Source organism: Dermacentor albipictus, unplaced genomic scaffold (assembly GCF_038994185.2).
Source record: "Dermacentor albipictus isolate Rhodes 1998 colony unplaced genomic scaffold, USDA_Dalb.pri_finalv2 scaffold_17, whole genome shotgun sequence".
Classification (NCBI taxonomy): domain Eukaryota; kingdom Metazoa; phylum Arthropoda; class Arachnida; order Ixodida; family Ixodidae; genus Dermacentor; species Dermacentor albipictus.
The window spans coordinates 6,218,199-6,239,635 of NW_027225571.1; the positions used below are offsets into that span (position 1 = coordinate 6,218,199).

Below are 21,437 nucleotides of genomic sequence, written 5' to 3' on the forward strand. Positions count from 1 at the left end.
TACTGATTGTGAAACGTTATTTATTATTGTTATTGTGAAACGCCGGGTCGGCTGCGTGTCGCAGTCAAGAACAAACGGCGTGGAAAAATGACGAATGGTGTCATCTTGACTCCACGACAATGCCAGTGCCCACGTCGCTTGTGATGTTAATACAAAACTGGCAAAGTCTAAGTAGGAAACGCTGCAACATCCGTCATACAGTGCAGATCTGTCGCCTTGCGACTTCCTCATTTTGGTGCAATTCAAGAAACAGCTCAAGGGAACCAGATTCGTGTCGGACGGTAACGTGAATATACAGATCTTTTGAAGCAGCAAAGCAAGGAGTTTTATGAGACAGGAATCACGCGACTCGTTAGCCAGTGGCGCATATGTCTAAATGCTCATGGAGACTACTTTTAAATAAATACCCCGTTTGCCATATATTGCATTCGGCTCACTTTCATTTGAATTGCCCTCGTATATTTTGCACAATTCCTGCTTTTTATACGTAGGGGGCTCTCTGTTGCGACTATAATTTCGGTCCATTTGCTCACAGTACACGACCGATGATAGCTGCTCATGAGCAATACATCGGAACAAATGACAGAGTCATTGAAATTTTTGTGTGGTTGTGGTATATGGACAAAAATGTAAACAAGGTTCTTCGCTGACAGAGTTTCATTAAACTATTTGTCCTCAAATTGTTAATTTCATGGCCTTTACATTTTTTTATAACAGTGGCATTAACTGCTTTGCTGGTTTCGAGCTGATATAGTTCTAAAGTTCGTGTGATATATTCTTTACCTATTAAATAGACAAAAACATGGAAGAACTGATATCAGTTTTTTCGGACAGAACTTTTGGGACATACGAGTGTATTCTTTTATGAAAAAATACGTATTTTACTTGTCTTGACAGTGCGTAGCGTTCAAGAATTCGTTTGCGGCGTCTTCGGCAATAGCAATGCGGTCATTATTCACGTATTTGATCCCTCGACAAATTTCATAATGAGGAGGCCGAGCTGCAACGTGAGCCCCCCCCCCTCCCCCGAAACGAAATTTCTGGCTACGCCACTGCCCACCTCGACTTTATATGAAACATCATGGCGACGGCGGAAATTCGTTTTGAGTGTCCATATAATTGCTATCGCAATAAAATTATCGCTCTTTCTCTCTCTCCAGTACGCGTAACAATATTGGTAAAGTATCGAATGCTCACTTAACAGAGTCTTTGTCAGTATGTAAGATGGAAAAAAATTATTTTCCTTTACCAGGCTGTGTCACTTTATTAGCAAGTGCGCTCTTGCGTGCCATCTTCCTGCTCCGGTTAGTCAGCAGTGAGAAAAATCAGTCACGAACGCCTTCGACATGTTGCGCATTTTTAAAAGAAACTGACGCGCCGTGCGAAGCCGCACTGCTGCTCTCTGCGAGTGACTCTCGTTTTACTGCTTCTACCGTGCAGCCGCCGAGTGGTCAGCACCCGATGCCCACCATGGCGGGGCACCCGAACGCTCCGGCGAACGCGGGCAGCGTCATGGTGGCCACGCGACACGCCGTCGCTGCCGCCTCCCAGTGGCCGCGCTGGGGCACTGCGCAGAAGGTGTGGCCAAAGCGGAGGAAGAAGAGCTGCCTGAGCGACCTCTCCTGCGCGATGTTGGCGTCTCGGAAAGCGGACGCCCTGAACGAGACCTCGGCGGCCCAGCGGACCTGGACCGCGTCCCGCCACCACGGCTCGTCGCCGGACATTTCGATGCCGGAGGTCTGCTTCGCGTAGGACGCCAGGCAGTGCGTGTGCTCAGTCAGGTCCCACGCCGCGGAGGAGTTGGCGTGGCTGCGTCGAGAGGAGGTTCATACGTTAGCGAAAGACTGGCTGCATGATGCCTCATGCAATGCGGTTGCGGGTTCCCGAATTGACAAACGCTAATTGTCCGAAAATTTCACATGGGGCACCGTGTTCGAACGCTCCATGCACTTCTTGTGCACTGCGCCGTCCCATTCGCCTTTGAAGTACATTCTAAGGGAAAAATTTGGCACCTTTGGGGCTATCTTCTCCCCCGGAAACTTTATTTATATCATCATCATCATCAGCCTAGTTACGCCCGCTGCCGGGCAAAGGCCTCTCCCATACTTCTCCAACTACCGGTCATGTACTAATTGTGGCCATGTTGCCCCTGCAGACGTCTTAATGTCATCCGCCCACCTAACTTACTGCCGCCCCCTGCTACGCTTTCCTTCTCTTGGAATCCAGTCCGTAACCCTTAATGACCATCGGTTATCTTCCCTCCTCATTACATGTCCGGCCCATGCCCATTTCTTTTTCTTGATTTCAACTAAGATGTCATTTACCCGCGTTGGTTGCCTCACCCAATCTGCTCTTTTCTTATCCCTTAACGTTACACCCATCATTCTTCTTTCAATAGCTCGTTGCGTCGTCCTCAATTTCAGCAGAACCCCTTTCGTAAGCCTCCAGGTTTCTGCCCCATATGTAAGTACTGGTAACACACAGTTGTTATACACTTTCCTTTTGAGGGATAGTGGCAACCTGCTGTTCATGATTTCAGAATGCCTGCCAAACGCACCCCAGCCCATTCTTATTCTTCTGGTTATTTCAGTCTCATGATCCGGATCCGTGGTCACTACCTGCCCTAAGTAGATGCATTCCCTTACCACTTCCAGTGCCTCGCTACCTATCGTAAACTACTGTTCTCTTCCGAGACTGTTAAACATTACTTTAGTTTTCTGCAGATTACTTTTCAGACCCACCCTTCTGCTTTGCCTCTCCAGGTCAGTGAGCATGCATTGCAATTGGTCTCCTGAGTTACTAAGCAAGGCAATATCATCAGCGAATCGCAAGTTTCTAAGGTATTCTCCATTAACTTTTATCCCCAATTCTTCCCACTCCAGGCTTCTGAATACCTCCTGTAAACATGCTGTGAATAGCATTGGAGATATCGTATCTCTCTGTCTGACGCCTTTCTTTATAGGGATTTTGTTGCTTTCTTTGTGGAGGACTACGGTGGATGTGGAGCCGCTATAGATATCTTCTAGTATATTTTTACATATGGCTCATCTACACCCTGATTCCGTAATGCCTCCATGACTGCTGAGGTTTCGACTGAATCAAACGCTTTTTCGTAATCAATGAAAGCTATATATAATAGTTGGTTATATTCTGCACATTTCTCTATCACTTGATTGATAGTGTGAATATGGTCTATTGTTGAGTAGCCTTTACGGAATCCTGCCTGGTCCTTTGGTTGACAGAGGTCTAAGGTGTTCCTGATTCTATTTGCGATTACCTTAGTAAATACTTTGTAGGCAACGGACAGTAAGCTGATCGGTCTATAATTTTTCAAGTGTTTGGCGTCCCCTTTCTTATGGATTAGGATTATGTTAGCGTTCTTCCAAGATTCCGGTACGCTCTAGGTTATGAGGCATTGCGTATACAGGGTGGCCAGTTTCTCTAGAACAATCTGACCACCATCCTTCAACAAATCTGCTGTTACCCGATCCTCCCCAGCTGCCTTCCCCCTTTGCATAGCTCCTAAGGCTTTCTTTACTTCTTCTGGCGTTACCTGTGGGATTTCGAATTCCTCTAGGCTATTCTCTCTTCCACTATCGTCGTGGGTGCCACTGGTGCTGTATAAATCTCTATAGAACTCCTCAGCCACTTGAACTATCTCATCCATATTAGTAACGATATTGCCGGCTTTGTCTCTTAACGCACACATCTGATTCTTGCCTATTCCTAGTTTCTTCTTCACTGTTTTTAGGCTTCCTCCGTTCCTGAGAGCCTGTTCAATTCTATCCATATTATAGTCCCTGATGTCCGCTGTCTTACGCTTGTTGATTAAGTTAGAAAGTTCTGCTAGTTCTATTCTAGCTGTAGGGTTAGAGGCTTTCATACATTGGCGTTTCTTGATCAGACCTTTCGTCTCCTGCGATAGCTTACTGGTTTCCTGTCTAACGGCGTTACCACCGACTTCTATTGCGCACGCTTTAATGATGCCCATGAGATTGTCGTTCATTGCTTCAACATTAAGCTCCTCTTCCTGAGTTAAAGCCGAATACCTGTTCTGTAGCTTGATCCGGAATTCCTCTAGTTTCCCTCTTACCGCTAACTCATTGATTGGCTTCTTGTGTACCAGTTTCTTCCGTTCCCTCCTCAAGTCTAGGCTAACTCGAGTTCTTACCATCCTATGGTCAATGCAGCGTACCTTGCCGAGCACGTCTACATCTTGCATGATGCCAGGGTTTGCGCCGAGTATAAAGTCGATTTCATTTCCAGTCTCACCATTCGGGCTCCTCCACGTCCATTTTCGCCTAACCCGCTTGCGGAAAAAGGTATTCATTATCCGCATATTATTCTGTTCTGCAAACTCTACTAATAATTCTCCTCTGCTATTCCTAGAACCTATGCCATATTCCCCCACTGACTTGTCTCCAGCCTGCTTCTTGCCTACCCTGGCATTGAAGTCGCCCATCAGTATAGTGTATTTTGTTTTGACTTTACCCATCGCCGATTCCACGTCTTCATAAAAGCTTTCGACTTTCTGGTCATCATGACTGCATGTAGGGGCATAAACTTGTACCACCTTCACTTTGTACTTCTCAAGTTTCACTACAAGACCTGCCACCCTCTCGTTAATGCTATAGCATTCCTGTATGTTACCAGCTAATTCCTTATTAATCAGGAATCCGACTCCTAGTTCTCGTCTCTCCGCTAAGCCCCGGTAACACAGTACATGCCCGCTTTTTAGCACTGTATATGCTTGTTTTGTCCTCCTAACCCCACTGAGCCCTATTATATCCCATTTACTACCCTCTAATTCCTCCAATAACACTGCTAGGCTCGCCTGACTAGATAGCGTTCTAACGTTAAACGTTGCCAGGTTCAGATTCCAATGGCGGCCTGTAAAAATGAAAGTTACACCTTGGTGCACCACGGCATTTGCATATTGCACATTATCGGTTGTGCCACACAAGCTACAACCTTTTTCTGGAGCTCTGGTTTGCCCGGTGGACGAAGGAGTGAGCACGTCGGCAGCCGTCTCACTTTTCCACTCCCCCTCAATGTGATGCACCAGCGTCTACATGCACCGTGCGAGGCGACTCACCTGTGTCCACCCGAGCCCTAACCGCGCCTGGCGCAACAATTCCGAATTGCCTCGCGGGGGGCTTACTGCGGTTTTCATGGATGCGATGTGCTAGAAATGCAATGCGATGTAACGCTATCGCAAACCTATACAAACGCAGCTATAGCTTCCCGATAAGATAGTCGTTATATTTCGCTATGTGGCACTTCCTATACGCGAACAGTGTACAAGATACAATGCTGCGAGATTGGTTGCGCAAAGGAAAGGAAAAAATGCAATGAAGTGAACGTTACCTTTCGTGCAATACTGTAAATTTGTGCAGATAAATATTTAATGACTTCGATAAACCAGAATAGTTAGAATTACTAGCTCGACTGCATATCTCACCACATCTTTTCAAAGCGAATGCTCATACCTTCGTCGCCGTCATCCTGTAACGTAAATACAGTAAAAGCTCGTTAATTCGAACCGCAAGGGGAAACCGCTTCAGTTCGAATTAACGAAAGTTCGAACTAACGAAAGTGAAGGAGAGCAACAGTACACTGCGATTTGGAAGCAGTAGGGCATCTCAGAAATTTGGCGAGTCAAAAAGTGATGGCGTGTGCCGCGGGCACACGCCATCTTCGAGTCGAAGCTCTGGGTCCGACTGTGCCACACCACCGATGTCCAATGAAACGAACGTTAGCCGAGGCTTAACACCATCACAATGAATCGCGACGGCCGATGCCTCTTTAGCTGAAAACAGAGGTGCACAACCGATGAAGACTGCCGAGACAAAGACGCTGAACATGTGAAGGTGGCGAAGGCCCTCATTCGTTGGTTCTTGATTGCAAGCGCAGCTGCGACGTACTTGATTCGCTGTGTTTTGGCGCTTGCCGTGCCATCTCCGCACAGCATTAGCAGCTGTACAAGATTTGCGAAGCCTCCGAGATTCGCAGCGGGCAAGAAGTCTCGGAGGTTACGTATAACGGAGAGGCGGCAGCCGCCGCTGCCTTCTGGCTGACCCCGCGTCGGTTAGATTTTTTTTCCGATTTTGCCTTCTCTCGCCATTCACTCCGTTTCGGAGGCATACAGTAGTAGGCGCGTTTCTCTGGCCGTGTGCCAGGCGAGCGTAGTTCGAATTATCCGTGAGGGAACCTTCTCGTGTTCGAATTAACGGGCTTCTTTATACATAGACTTCTGTGGAGCTTGGCCGGACCAAATCGTACAGTTCGAATTATCCATAAATTCGAATTATTGAAGTACGAATTAACGAGCTTTCACTGTACCAATGTTTCGTTTTATGCGGAATGCTTTCTTTAACTGTCATATCTAGGCTGCTGCCGTTTTTCCTGATATGCTACGTGTCTAGGCGTACATTAGCAGCAAGATAGTTTTCAACGATAGTTCTGCCAATTACGTAAAATTTGATAATTTACTTTTTATTTAATAACCCAATGTGTATGTATATATGTATATATATATATATATATATATATATATATATATATATATATATATATATTTATATATATATATATATATATATATATATATATATATATATATATACAGTAAAAGCTCGTTAATTCGAACCGCAAGGGGAAGCCGCTTCAGTTCGAGTTAACGAAAGTTCGAACTAACGAAAGTGAAGGAGCGCAACAGTACACTGCGATTTGGAAGCAGTAGGGCATGTCAGAAAGTGATGGTGTTTGCCGCGGGCACACGCCATCTCCAAGTCGAAGCTCTGGGTCCGACTGTGCCCCACCACCGATGTCCTCCAAAACGAACGTTAGCCGAGGCTTAACACCATCACAATGAATCGCGACGGCCGATACCTGCTAATCTGAAAACAGAGGTGCACAAACGATGAAGACTGCCGAGACAAAGAAGCTGAACATGTGAAGGTGGAGAACGCCCTGATTCGTTGGTTCTTGATTGCAAGCACTGCTGCGACGTACTTGATTCGCTGTGTTTTGACGCTTGCCGTGCCATCTCCGCGCGACATTAGTAGCTGTATATTATTTGTAAAGCCTCCGAGATTCGCAACGGGCAAGAAGTCTCGGAGGTTACGTAGAACGGAGAGGCGGCAGCCCCCGCTGCCTTCTGGCTGACTGCGCGCAGGTTAGATTTTTTTCCGATTTCGCCTTCTCTCGCCGTTCTCTCCGTTTCGGAGGCAATACAGCCTTGTGTGTAGGCAGTAGGCGTGTTTCTCTGGCCGTGTGCCAGGCGAGCGTAGTTCGAATTATCCGTGAGGGAACCTTCTCGCGTTCGAATTAACGGACTTTTTTATATATAGACTTCTGTGGAGCTTGGCCGGACCAAATCGTACAGTTCGAATTATCCATAAATTCGAATTATTGAAGTTCGAATTAACGAGCTTTCACTGTATATATATATATATGACGTTTTAGGAGTTCTGTATTGCTACAGTTGTACAAAAATCCTAAAATCTTAAAAGTGGCGTTACTTTAGATATGTACGACCTTAGGATGTGTTACGAAAAAATTGGGCGTGCCACTTAGCAGCATTCTAAAAGTGTGCCTCTAGCAGTTCAGCACAACCTTAGTTGAAATACCGAGGTATTCTTTAGCATATTTTGGGGACTGCAGGGTATCTAGAAGGTGGTGCTCCTTCTATAATTTCTATTAATCAGACGTGAATTCATTATTTGTCAGCGTCAGTTTCGCAATTGCAACATTTACGTAAAGTTTGTAATGACACAAATAATTTGCATATTTATATGATTTTGACCGCCTGGGGTTCTTGAACGTGCATCCAATGCACGGTACACGGGCGTTTTTGCAGTTCGCCCCCACCGAAATCCAGCTGCCGCTGGTAGCACAATTTTGGAACGCGCCGATTTAATGAATACATACGATGATAGGAGAGGTCTTAGGAGAGACGCTGATTGGCTCGCACATGTATACTACACAAATACCTGGAGAGCGCCTTTTGTTAAATGCCAACTGGCTATATGTAGTCGTAACGAACTAAGCCTAAAAGCGGCAGCCCTTTCTTGTGCAGGACGGAAGTTGTTTTTTTTCTTTTGTTTTACTTCCCTTACCAATAACACCTCTGCTGGCGCCACGATACGCAGCCCTTGCCTACTGAAGTATGTCAGCCAGGCAAGCGCTATTTCTTTAACAATATCACCCGAGGCTCGCGCGCTATGCCGACGCAAACACTGCGAGCGAAGCACTTCCACATGGCAATGTATAGTCAACGTCTATCGAAAAAAAATGACAAAGAAAAAGATCAGCCATGACGCCAGAACCTGATGTAGTCTGACGCATTTCCCAAGGCTTGTTTGGGCTGGGCACCGTGAATGGCATAAGGCATGATATGAGGGTGGTGGTTCCTTCGACGGCACCGTAGAGTCGACAGTGAACAATTGTTGACTTAGCGATGGTTTAAGGCCCTAAATATTATAATATAATAATGAACTATACCTGCCGACAAAACCTGCGAATGGTAAAGTGGCTTGGTTCTGTACCTAGAATTTAGAGTTTCTGTTTTAAAGCAAAATAAAAATAAAAAGGGGAAGGAAAGGGACTGGACAACAGTTTACACCGAAGACAAGGTCTTCTGGGGTGCATTAGCCTACCATGTGACTTGTTTAGGTTGCATGACTTTCGTGATCGGCCCACATTAGAGACTGCACATTATCCAGGATCGGCCTATCTGGGCCATCTGGGTTTAATTTCGGCCTGTTTACGCTAATTACGCATCATTACTACACCGTACATAGCCTTACGCTAATGTATGGTCCGTATTTTTCGTTGCAAGCTTCATTTTGACGTTTAGGTCCATTCGATTGCTTTCAGTATTATATCAAATATTCACCAAGATAAGTTCCAATAGAATAAGAGCAACACTTCACTTCAGTGAACCAAAGGAACAAGCTGGCTTCAAGAAGAGATATTCTACAATGGATCACATCCAGGTCATCAATCGGGTAAACGAGAGATCTGCAGAGTACGATCAGCCACTCTCTATGGCTTTCATAAATTATGGAAATGCATTTTACTCACAGAGATACCACAAGTCGTACAGCCATTACATAATCAAGAGGCACAGGAGGATTACGTGAATGTCTTCGTAAATATCTACAAATAACCCACAGCTACCTTGGTACTCTACAAGAAAAGTAGACAGTTACTTATCAAGAAAGGGGTCACACAAGGAGACAAAATATATCCGGTGCTATTCACTGCATGCTTGGAAGTAGTGTTCGAAGGCTTAGGAGTGAGGATGAACGGTGAATATCTCAGCAACCTTTGGTTTACAGATGACATTGTCCTGTTCAGGAACACTAGGGATGAATTACGACAAATGACTTGGGGCCTTAACAGAGAAAGTGTTAAGAGTGGAGTTGAAGATTCGTATGAAAAGACAAAAATAAGGTTCAATAGCCCGGAAAGGAAACATGAGTTCAGGATCACCAGTCAGCCTCCAGAGTCTGTGAAGGAATACGTTTATCTAGGTCAATTACTCACAGGGGACCCTTATCATGAGAAGGAAATTTAGAGAATAACAAGAAATGTGTGGGATTGCATACGGTAGGCATTGTCAGATGCTGACTGGGAGCTTGCCACTATCATTGAAAAGAAAGGTGTAAAATCAGTGCATTCTACCAGGCTAACATATGGGGCAGAAGGTTGGAGGCTGACAAAGAAGCTCGAGCACAAGGTAAGTACCGCGCAAAGAGCAATGGAACGAAAAATGTGAGGCGTAACGTTAAGAGACAGGAAGAAAGCGGTGGGGATCAGAGAGCAAACAGGGATAGCCGATATTCTAATTGACATTGAGAAAGAAATGGAGCAGGGAAGGCCATGTAATATGCGTAGGATGGATGACCGGTTGACCATTAGAGTTACAGAATGGGTGCTAAGAGAAGGGAAGCGCAGTCGATGGCGGCATAATACTAGGTGGTGTGATGAAATTAGGAAATTTGCAGGCTCAAGGTGGAATCAGTGTGTGCAGGACAGGGGTAATTGAATATCGCAGGGAGAGGCCTTCGTACTGCATGGGACATGAAGATAGACTGGTGATGATGATGAAACTAAATTTACCACACAGGAAAAATGGCGATTGGCGCGAATATGCGAGCCTACATGCGTTTTGTTGACAGGGCACTCGCAAGCTCAGCGTCAGATGACAGTATGATACCCAAGGTATCTTTTTTTTTCTCATTTGCAACCGATTTCCTAGCCGCTGTGAGAAAGACTAAAAGCTGAAAAAAAGGCTTGAGGGGGGGGGGGGCGGAGCGTGGTTGTAAGAGGAGGGTTCTAGGAGGGCCTGGCCAGGGCTCTTCCAGTCCCTGTAGCGGCCACTGTGTTCGACGAACTAATTCACTGTTGTAACGCAGGACTGTGTCTACCTAGTCCTTTTTTTTATAATTTTGAACATAGGTACTCGCATAATGTTAGAAATCAAGTTTCATTATATTTAATGCGAATATTAAGTAGTCTCTTATTTCTGAATAGTCACACCGTCGTATGGCACTGTGTACTTGCTAGACTGCTGTCGAAAACATTGTCATCCAATGCATTGACTAGGACTACGGCGCTGACGAGTTGAAACTACTGTCTTGTAGCACTTTCAGAGTCTACGAAACAAGTGAGCCAGAGATTCACAGAAAAAAAAAGCACGGTAAGCTGGATGCGAACAAAGGCTTCCTATAACGTAAAGCTGGGCGCTATAGCGTAAAGCTATTCCAATTTTGCAATCAGCCTTCCGCGATTGGTCAAAAACTTTTTGGACCACCGCCCTTTCACCTGTCTGTCACGCGATGTCACGAAAACCGCAGTAGCTCCCCATCTGATCCCTACTAGAAAATCCTATTTGTTTTCAAACGGGTTTCATCAAATAGGGTTATGGAACGGGACCCCGTTTGATCCTGTTCAGTCCTGACCCGTTTAAATCCCGTTTGTTCCTGTTTAAACCTGACCCGTTTAAATCCTGTTTAAACCTGACCCGTTTAAATCCTGTTTAATCCTGACCCGTTTAAATCCTGTTTAATCCTGACCCGTTTAATCCCGTTTAATCCTGACCCGTTTAATCCCGTCCTATCTAACCCAGACCTGTTTGCCCCTGTTCAGACCTATTTTTTGCTACATTCATACCAGGTCCTTTCAGAATGGATTGATGTTGCTTAATATAATTTACTCTTTACACCTATTTTGTACACTTGTGTATTCGCGATCAGCATTGAAGAAAAGTAGATCTGCATTAGGTTCGCAACAAGAACGCCACTTTCATATGTAGGTTTGCCTGGTACATTGCTTGATACGAAGATGAACACAATTTTCGGCATAAATTGATTAGCACTACCAACACCGATGTGATAAATCATGAACAAGTTTTGTATGACCCACGAGTACGTTCTCTATGTATGACCTACAAGAAAATGCACCCTGAAGAAGACTGTACCTCATTTTCATATTTACTACAAGTATGCAAATGTAATTCTTGCAAGTTTAGTATATGTTTGATTACTTGTACTCGTCTTAATGCAGTGCTTTTTGCTGTAATGGTTTGTTCACAAATCCACAGTATAGCGTAATTTTGGGGTGAAAATTGTCAGGCAAAGTATTGGCATGTACTTGTAAGTGGAAAAGACAAGTATACTTTACGTAGGTATTTCTGTACACCCACTTGAGCTTTCATTAAGCCTGAAGTCCTCCGGCTTAAATAAAAGCATGTCATAAATGTCCCAAGCACTGTTTATTGGACCTTCTAACGGTATTTCGATGCATCCAGTCTGCCGAGAGAAGACCGCTGGAGTGGGTTGCTTGGGTGAGAGCGAGCAGGCCACCTGAAAAAGTAAAGCCAATAATTTATCTTGACTCATGCAACAGGTTAGCACATAGGCAAATTCGCCTATGTTTTCACAGATAAGAAAGGTTCAGCATTCCGGTCATAGAAGATAATGAATAAATCTTATTGAAAAATATGTGGTTTCATGCACTGCCTATGTTTCAAGGGAACATGGATTACTGTGGGAGAATAAGCTGTCATAATTAGCAGGCGATTGAAGCAAGTCTTATAGGAAAAAGATGGACACATCGTTTGATTAACAATAATTACTAGTATTGAAGCAACAGAATACAAACATGAAATACCTTTAAAAACAACACCGACAGGTTGAGATAATAAATTATTCAGAAACTAAACCCTTCTGCCAGCAAAATACCGTAATGTACTGGCTTTGACATTGCGCTGCTCAGGCAGAGGGCACGGGATTGAATCCCGGCCACAATGGCGGCATTTAGATGGCAGGGAAATGCCAAAACCCCTATGTAAGGTCTATTGGGTACACGTTAAAGGAGACTAGGTATCCTGCCAACTTGAAGTTATAAAAACTGGGGTAAATTTCGAGATAAGCAAACTTACAAAAGTACAAGGCCCTGGCCATGCGAAGACCGTATAAAGCCTTTTAAGGTAGGTGCCAGCAGCCGCTAAATTTCTTGCAAAAGCCAAATATAGCAGAAGCGGTATTTTTCCGTAGATCACTTTTGCAAGGTATTTTACAATTTGACACCCTACATGTTGGGCATCTACGGGCAACAGCAATTCTGGCACAGATCATAGCAAACACTGTTGCACCTAGGTATACATAGACACATAGGTATAGGTACAGTCGCCGACTGATTTTCCGGACATGATTACTTGGTCTGCTTCACGGCACTGCCATTCTCCCCATGGACCATAATGTATAACAACTTCCGAATATTCGGACGCCTTGCAACCTCTCGTCTGATTTTTCAGACACTCCTTGAGCCAACTTGATCGAGAGCACCATGCACCGACTCTGACCGTTGCATGGTTCTACTTGCTGAACGCCATTTTTGTTTTGAACGGAGCCTCCTTGGTGCCCCACGAAGTGGCGCTACTGCGAATCCCTGCTCATCATCATCGTTTCTGCCTGGTTTGTAGCTACAGCAGTTCTGGTCTCAGCTTAGTATGCGATGTCAAGACAATCCAGCAACTGATTTGTTTGTTTCTTCGTGCGCGACGCTGCAAGTAGGCCAGGTTTTTTGTTTGTGCAACTGATGTCGGCGTGACGATGTTTGACGAAGCAAGATGGGCCAATTCATTTCACTAATATTTAGAATAGCTACCTGTAAGCACCACCTACCTTTCAACAACATTTGCAAAGCAAAAAACGTCATCCTGAAAATCTGCACATGAAGACATCGGTAGCATCATCAGCGTGGGGCCTCAAGATAATTCGGCAAGCCAAGAAATTACTGACAGCACGAGTGCAATCATGCCAACAGGAAATCAGTGGCTGAATAATGCACCTCCTACCACTTGGTAGACAGTGCATTTTCGCAAGGCCCTAACTACGGCAGATCATTGTTCAGGAGTTCCCGAATGCACAACTCTATGCCATTTTCACGCTGACTCTAGGGAAGCACCTCTGCACAGTTGCAAGAAAAAAAGCTAGATGCCCCAAGAGAAATGAGCCCACTCAAGCCATGGAAGTTATGTTTACCTTGTCTTCCTACAGCTACTCTAAACCTAGGACTGCTGTTTTGCACAAGGGAACAAACGTCAACATTGGTGCCTCGCCCAACACAAGTGGTCTGCGCCGTAGAAGGTGCCATCAGTCAGCCCACAGATTAGGCCCACACCAGTGCTGTCAGTGTGCTGTACAAATTGCAGAAGCACAGCCTACAAGCTTGTCTGCCTTAGTGTGATCGCAATAATGAACGAAAACCAACGAATCAAGTTTGTTTCGTGCTGAGAACAGTTGCCTCATGCTAGATTTTCCTACAATTCTTTCTAAGCACAGATAATGCGTGGTTTGTTGTGTAGGCATGTAAATAATGAAAAGGCCTGCATCACTATCTCTGAAAAAAATCATGTAAGAAAGCACGTACCAGTACACAGGTGCAGTGTTTATCACATACCATTTCATGCAGTAGAGGCTACATCGGATAAACCGGCCAATGTATAAATGACTGGCAGCGTGACCAAGCAAACTTGATGCGAGGGTCAGTTAGCAGTGGTAGTGCACTACTCTCGGTGCACATGCACCTATGTTTGAAAGCTGCTTGATCGTGACAAAATATAAAGACAAAAGCACTGGAGAGATATCTGAGGCTTTTCTTATATGTATAACGAGGAACCTAGCACTAGCTCCCCATACAGAGAATTACTAGACAGTGAGACTGCTTCTTATCATTGTAAAACAAGTGTCACACTCACCACGTGATGCGTCCTTTTCGTTTCTGTGCGAACAATATGTATTCAGATCTATTCTCCCCCTTTCACCTTTTGCACAATATTACTGTGCGAGCTTTAATACTGAACTGTTAGTAGCACTCTGTCCTGTTGCCTCCTTTCTTTCCTTGTGAACTGTGTGCTAAATACGGCTTTTTTTGGTGAAAGAGTGCTACTTTAACGCATAAACTAGCGCCATGGCACTTTGCAATAAAGGACTGTTATAATTCTCTAAAAATATGTCCATGCAGAACAGTGTCAAAAGAACACCTTAAAGAAAGAACATGAGTGTATCTATCATAAAGACCAATCCTTGCCTTTTTTCCTTAACATAATTTTCAATACTGATATTGAAGTACAAGCTCACCATATTATATCACCTTGTCAATGAAGCAAGGCACAATGGCGCCCAACGGTCGCGGGACCAACTTGGATGTGGAGATCAGCGCAGATCAGCAACATAGCATGGTCTGCTTACACTTCTTCTCCAGGTCCAGCCATACCTATAGCAGTTATAAAACAACTGAGCTTAGAATCACAAGCGAAACAATACAAAAAGTGACACTGAACAAAGCAACTTTCGTTAGGCATAAATAGGATCGAAATGCTGACATTATGCACATAAGTAACTTCACTTTGAGCAACAAAGCATGCAATTTAAGAAAGATTATATGTATGAGCTATCTATGTGAGAAAGATTAATTGAACGCCCTCTATTTGCTATACCCCTCCCCTTATGCATGGATGTCTCCCTGACTGAGTGAGCTGGGCTGATCCCAGGTATAGTGTAATTAAAGGGTGTCACTTGGTGGGCCAATCCCGATACCATTGCATGACTTGTACAATAATTTTAATGTGTATTGTAATGCTGGCCATCCTGCAGGCACTGCAACATTACAGCACCCATAAGGCTAATGGTATTACCTGATAAGGTTAACTAGTAAGTGTCCCCAGAAGCATAACTCGGCATGTATACTCGAAGGCCATTATTATAAGAGAAGCAATAGCAGAGGTGAAGCTTTATCCTGTGCCATATGCAAAATGGCCGAGCACGCCCAGCTTTTGGTTACATTCTCACTTGTGACCACTGCAACAGGCTGACTGACATGCGTAACCAGCAGTTTGTAGGACCACATTTTCATAACCTGCAATTTTTTTTTACATCTGAAGAGATCAGCCTCAAGCTCCATGCTGCGCTGCACTCAAGAAGCATTATAAACTGGCAACATTTAAATGCTATGCTGCATGGTTTGTTGCATGCTTTAGGAATTTAGTTATTTATTATACACATAGCTCATAGGCTCCAGTTGGAGTATTGCATGAGGTGGCAAGAAAACAAATTCTGAACTAACCAGGAGAACGTTCAACAAAACAAGTCAGACCAAAGAAAGAAAAATAACATACTCTCATAATGGGACTATGTATCTGGCAGCTAGCTTATAAAAAAGGCAATTAGGAATGTTTTACTACTGGTAGCGCTTTAGGGGATGGAATGTAGAATTCCAAGCATCATACACTTTGAAGCCACCTTTCGTGGCTTTTTGTTTTGAAGTCCTATTCTCTGTAATATTATAGAAAGGAGTACCCCCTCCCAAATAAAACAAAGAAAAGCATGTAATGCACAGTAATGTAACACAATAATGTAATGCACAACAGTGAATACTTAGAAAAATGTAATTAAGAACATGGAGTCTATGTGGGCACAGATGTTAGAAGTCTACATGAAAGCATAATAATAAAGGTGGGCAGAGCATTTATGCTTTTGTCGGGCAACCGGCAGCAAGACATACAGGTAAAAGGCATGCCTCACAACACAGTCCCTAAAAATATGTCACAATACAGTGAGTAGGTATATCATGCTTATCTACAATAGCCCCTAATTATATTTACCTCAGAGGGGGCTACCTATGTAACTTGATCAAACTGAAGGTGGGCCAAATTCTAAATATACGATTCAAGTAGACAGAAAATGAACGTTATGAATATGGCATCTACAGCAAAAGTGTTGTACAATATCGTTGTACATTATGTCATACCTGCCAACCTGTGAACATAATATTTTGTAAAAATGCTGCACACACTAAATTCTTTGTTGGGGACATAGCACACATTATTTTAAAGCTTGCTCTCAGCACCCCCATTGTTGCATACACACACACATTATTAATAAAGGGAAAATCGCACATCCACCCACTCGTAGCAATTGCTACAAAAGAAACCCGTACGGATTCCTCCAAAGGAAAGCCTCACAGCTGAAAAAAAGAAACCGTCCAGGTCCGGGACTCAAACCCGGGACCACCGTCTTTCCGGGACAGCCGCTTTGCAATCTAAGATAACCAGGCGGCTAGCAGATGGCCGGGCGAACTTGTCGACAACATGAAGCAAAGGCAAGGGTCTGACGTAATAGTTCTGCGGAAACGCGCAAGGTGTAGAGAGGTAATTAATAAAGGGGAAAAAAATATTACGTCAAACCCTTGCCTTTGCTTCGTGTTGTCAACTAATTCGACTTCGCCCTGCCATGTGCTAGCCACCTGGTTATCTCAGATGGTAGAGTGGCTGCCTCGGAAAGGTGGTAGTCCCGGGTTCGAGTCCCGGACCAGGACGAATTTTTCTTCAACTGTGCGGCTTTCCTTTTGAGGAACACATATGGGTTTCCTTTGTAGCAAATGCTACGAGCGGGCGGATGTCTGATTTTCCCTTGAATAATTACTTCTCTCCACCTCGTGTGTTTGCGCAGAACTATTACATCACGCACACATTATCAACCATTATTTAACTTGTCGTGCAGCACAAAAAGCAGCAGCGAACTTGAAACCAGTAACTGACAAATTTGTTTTTTTTTTTAGATTACAGAGCTTTCTCAGCGTGCTTGCTGCTGCCGCTTTACGCTGCTTCATGAATTTATCTGACCAAACTTCCCTAAAGCAAGTGCCCCTCTGATGCTCTTGTTAGAGATATTGCATCGCTAATAATAAACCAGTACAAGTACCATTACAATTAATTTTTTACATGCATTTTAACAATGTCATGCCCTTAATCTCTCAACAGCTTTAAAACATCTTAACCAACACAACTTCATTGTCTTTCTAAAGTGACATTGAAAAAATTGTAAAATGAGCCCACATTTGTAAACCCACGAAAAATTCAGGAGAGTTTCCAAACATGGATGATACGAACAAAATCTGTAGCTCGTGTAAGTGACAGCGACTGCTTTGCACACACCTTGTCACAGCATGCATATCAGGTACTTTGCCGTGCTGTTGAGGCTGCAGAAGTGCCGCAGGTGCATATGTGGAGGTGCCTCTGGTTCACAAAATCTTGCCATCCCTAAACAATAATAAATGCTTAATTTATTGTAATCCCTGCTGAAACTGCAAACTTGTGATATAAAAAGATCACGTCATATTTTGAAAAAAGTCTCATACAACCAGTTACATGAAGCTGCAACTGGTTGTGCAAATATCTGACCGTAACATCACAGGCGGTTAAATAACACGTAAATCGAACTGTAGCAAACATGAATCTACTATGAAAAGGTTCACACAAACGTACAGCTGTATAACGTGAAATGTGAATTGTACTATCGAAAAATTCCTTAGGACATGAAAAGCGTTCCAAAACCTAATTTGTTTATGCGGCGCAACAAAGCACTGCTCCCAAAGGACGATGCGCTCAAAATTACAACAGACCACCTCTGTTTCTGGAGAGACAATACAGAAAAGAGAAAGATTTTTCGATTAAAAAGAAACATTGCTTTTGTAATTTCGGCTTCTCTGCAAGATCGGAACCCTTTACAAGTACACGAAAACACACAGGACACTAATACACGTCATCTGACGACACTCTATAAACAGAAGAATTTCCATACAAGCTGAAAATCTGGCCATGCGTCGACGAAGAAATCGGGTGCTATCTCGCGCAGCTGTTAGCTGTGAAGACGACACATCGACGTACTACTTCTGGAAATGCCTATACCATTTCTTAATGAAAAATTATGTACGCAAACAGTAACTTTCTTTGCTTGAATTTTTGTGCCCATTCAGATCAAAGAACCACCCGCGCTAGCGTGCTTCATAGGTGAAAGTAAATAAACCACAGATAGAGCTGTTGGTAACATGAATACGTTTTAGGGCAATTTCCATGGAACTTTTTGCTAAATGTGCACTGCGACATGAACAACCATTTGAAAAGCACATTTATAATTCTTGCTGCTTTACTCATTCGGATTCGGTTGTTGTACGGATCTTGCGATACGTACAAGAACGCACACTTCACGAACCATAGACAGGAAGAATGCGCGCAAGCGCCGGACTTACCTTTCTAGGCGTACTCGGAAAACGCTCCTTTTAGCGTCACAGGTGCCGCGGCGTCGACTGCACCAACGGTCCTTCCGGCGCACACACTGTTGAATTGCGGATCAACTACAGGACGTAAGAGCACAATTTTCACCAAATTCTTCCGTACAGTGTGATACGATGCGAGAGTGCCAGAGGAGGAGATCCTTTTCGTGAGCCCGGAACAAAGAAAGTGGCGAAGGCTCATACCTTCGACATCGGCGCACCACACGAAGGATACTGCGGGCTACATTACGCGGTCCCAGTGGTTTTGTGATTCTCAATGAATACAAAATGCACCACAATTACTCTCGGCACAGCGTACACACAATTAAACAACTGCATCGGACGGCGTCAATGCAGCGCGCACTCACATGTAGCTAAGGCTGAAGACGGCAAAATAATATCACCTGTAACTTTACCGGCGCTACCTGTGCTGCCATCTGTAGGCAGCCACCGAAAGCGACCGTGCTTTCGGTGATCTCATGGATGGTGACGGCGTTGTATTTCGATGTTATGCGAGTCGTACAGCGTCTTGTACGACGTGTTTCAGCAACGTTGCTTTTAATAGTAAGGACGGCAATGTGCGTATACGCCGTATAGACGTCTCACCCACTTGAATAACACAACAGGAAATTTTCAGTCTGTCGTATTTTGGGACGTTGTGACTGTCGTTCTGTTCTCTGTAGTGTGACGTCTTGTAGTCGAAAATTCTGTAGCTTCTGATCAATATATTTGATTAAAAATTGACAGAGACCTCTTTAAGGATAAGAAAAATTATTAATACAAAAAAAAGAAAGTAGAAGAAAAAAAGCTTTCGCGCAGGATTCGAACTGCGGACCTCACGATTCCGAGACAAGCATCTTACCACCGCACCACGCCAAACACGCCCACGCCTCGACTAGGCTAGCAATATAAATCTCTTTCTGGGTTGCTGTTTACATTTACATTTTAAAAGCCAAGATGCGCTTTCACTTCACCGGTCGCGTCAACTACCGTATCTCTATATGCGCAAAAGTGTTGTTACCATCGACAGGTACATCGTGGCATGCTAGAACATCAATTTTGCTGTAACGATATCCATATTTAATAAGAAATTCAGAAATAGACAACGGTGACCGGGGACACTGAAGGTTTTTACTGCTAATTTCGACAGTTGTCTCTTGCTCTTTACACTTTTGAGCTCGCATATAATTCGTGCGTTCAATGCAAAATAGCTACATAAACACTCGTGGGTGAGTCTTGATCCGGACAGTATACTGGCTTCTCACGGCAGCGCTGTACCAGATTAACGAGACCCGAGCGAGAAAGCTTTTCACGCAACTTTGTGAAACAATCCAAAACTTCTTTTCCGCTTCGCATAAGCTTGTGCAGTATTTCTGGGAAATTAACTAATGTGTCAGTGTAACCGCACATGTAAGTCCACAGGACTGTGTGCCCCATCTTACCAAATAAAACAAAGCGGATACGCAGCCATTCCCGCAGATGGTATGATTTTGATCAGCGGCCGATTTTGAGGAGGCCGGTAGCGCGTTGCTGGTGCCGCGTCGTCACGGCACAATTATAACAATTGGCCACGTCGACTTTAATACCGGTGTCGGTGCTATCAGTATTGCCGGCTTCAGAGAAGCACGATTGAATACCGCGCAAGAGAAAAGTGCAGTGTACACCACCGATGCGAAGCTGACATTTTAAAGGGCCGCAACGGAAAGTGCTTCTGTTGCGACTTCAGAACTCTTGGCCGTCGCGACCGAATGTTTCTGTTGCGACGTCAGAATTGCTGTCGTAACGCCAGAAATGTCTGTCGCAACTACAGAAACGTTAGGAACTTCTGTCGTACAACAGAAATTTCTGTATTTGCAGCAGGAATTCCTGTTGTCTTTTTCAACTGGGCAGGACCGGGAATCGGTTTGAAATTTGCAGCTATCATATCGCAGTTTGGTCTGTGAATGTTCCGAGGTGTTCACGCAATTTCTGTAGAGCTTGATAATGGCCCAATTTAGCACTAGGGGTTAAATTGTCAGGATGTCGAACAATAAAAAAGCTCCTCCCCAGTTATATTCAAGCATTAAACTGGTATGCATGATGCCATCCAGTATAGTTGCCACAAAGCTCCAGATTAAACCAGCTTTTGTGACAAACAGGCGACCCTATATGGTGCCACTGCATCCAGTATAAGCCAGTTTAGTTGCAAACAGGGCTCCTGTTAAGACCCATTTCTGTGTGAACTGGTCATGCCTATACCTGCTTGCATGCCAAACGGGACCCCGTTCAGACCTGTTCGTGTGTGAACTGGTCCTGTTTATACCTCTTTGAATGCCAAACGGGACCCCATTCAGACCTGTTCGTGTGTAAACTGGTCCAGTTTATACCTGTTTGAATGCCAAACGGGACCCCGTTCAGACCTGTTCGTGTGTAAACTGGTCCAGTTTATACCTGTTTGCATGCCAAACGGGACCCCGTTCAAACCTGTTCATGTGTAAACTGGTCCTGTTTATACCTGTTTGTTGCTAAACAGGTCCCTGTTAGAACCAGTTTAAACCTGTATAACCCAGTTTGAATTTAAATAGGATTTTCCAATAGGGATATAACGTGTACACACGGATTATGCATGGTTTGATCGAACAAAAGAAAAATAGTTATTACTGATTTGACGCCTATTCGCCATTAGCCCTCGGCCATCGGTCAAAAGTTTTCGGGCTGCGCCCACTTCACCTGCCTCTCACGCGAAGTCGCAAAACCGCAAAAACCCACCGCGTCAAAGTGTCGTGTACGCGATAAAGATGCAATAATATGCGGAACAAAACTGAATTTTC

At 44.2% G+C, this 21,437-nt stretch overlaps 1 protein-coding gene and 1 long non-coding RNA gene across 5 annotated transcripts in view; both read right to left on the bottom strand.

The window, feature by feature from the left end:
• Positions 1–1,440: 1,440 nt before the first annotated feature.
• LOC139052029 (uncharacterized) overlaps positions 1,441–21,437 on the bottom strand; it is a 37,008-nt gene continuing 17,011 nt past the window's right edge. For all 4 annotated transcript variants that reach the window (XM_070529103.1, XM_070529102.1, XM_070529105.1 and 1 more), the window contains one exon: positions 1,441–1,809. In XM_070529103.1, the coding sequence (XP_070385204.1) occupies positions 1,452–1,809 (358 nt within the window). In that variant the 3' untranslated portion in view covers positions 1,441–1,451. The remainder of the gene's footprint in view (positions 1,810–21,437) is intronic.
• On the bottom strand, positions 10,904–19,025 carry LOC139052032 (uncharacterized). Its single transcript, XR_011509674.1, has 4 exons — positions 18,604–19,025; positions 17,510–17,614; positions 14,655–14,790; positions 10,904–11,873 (listed from the first exon to the last, which is right to left on the bottom strand). It is a non-coding gene; the product is annotated as an uncharacterized lncRNA (long non-coding RNA).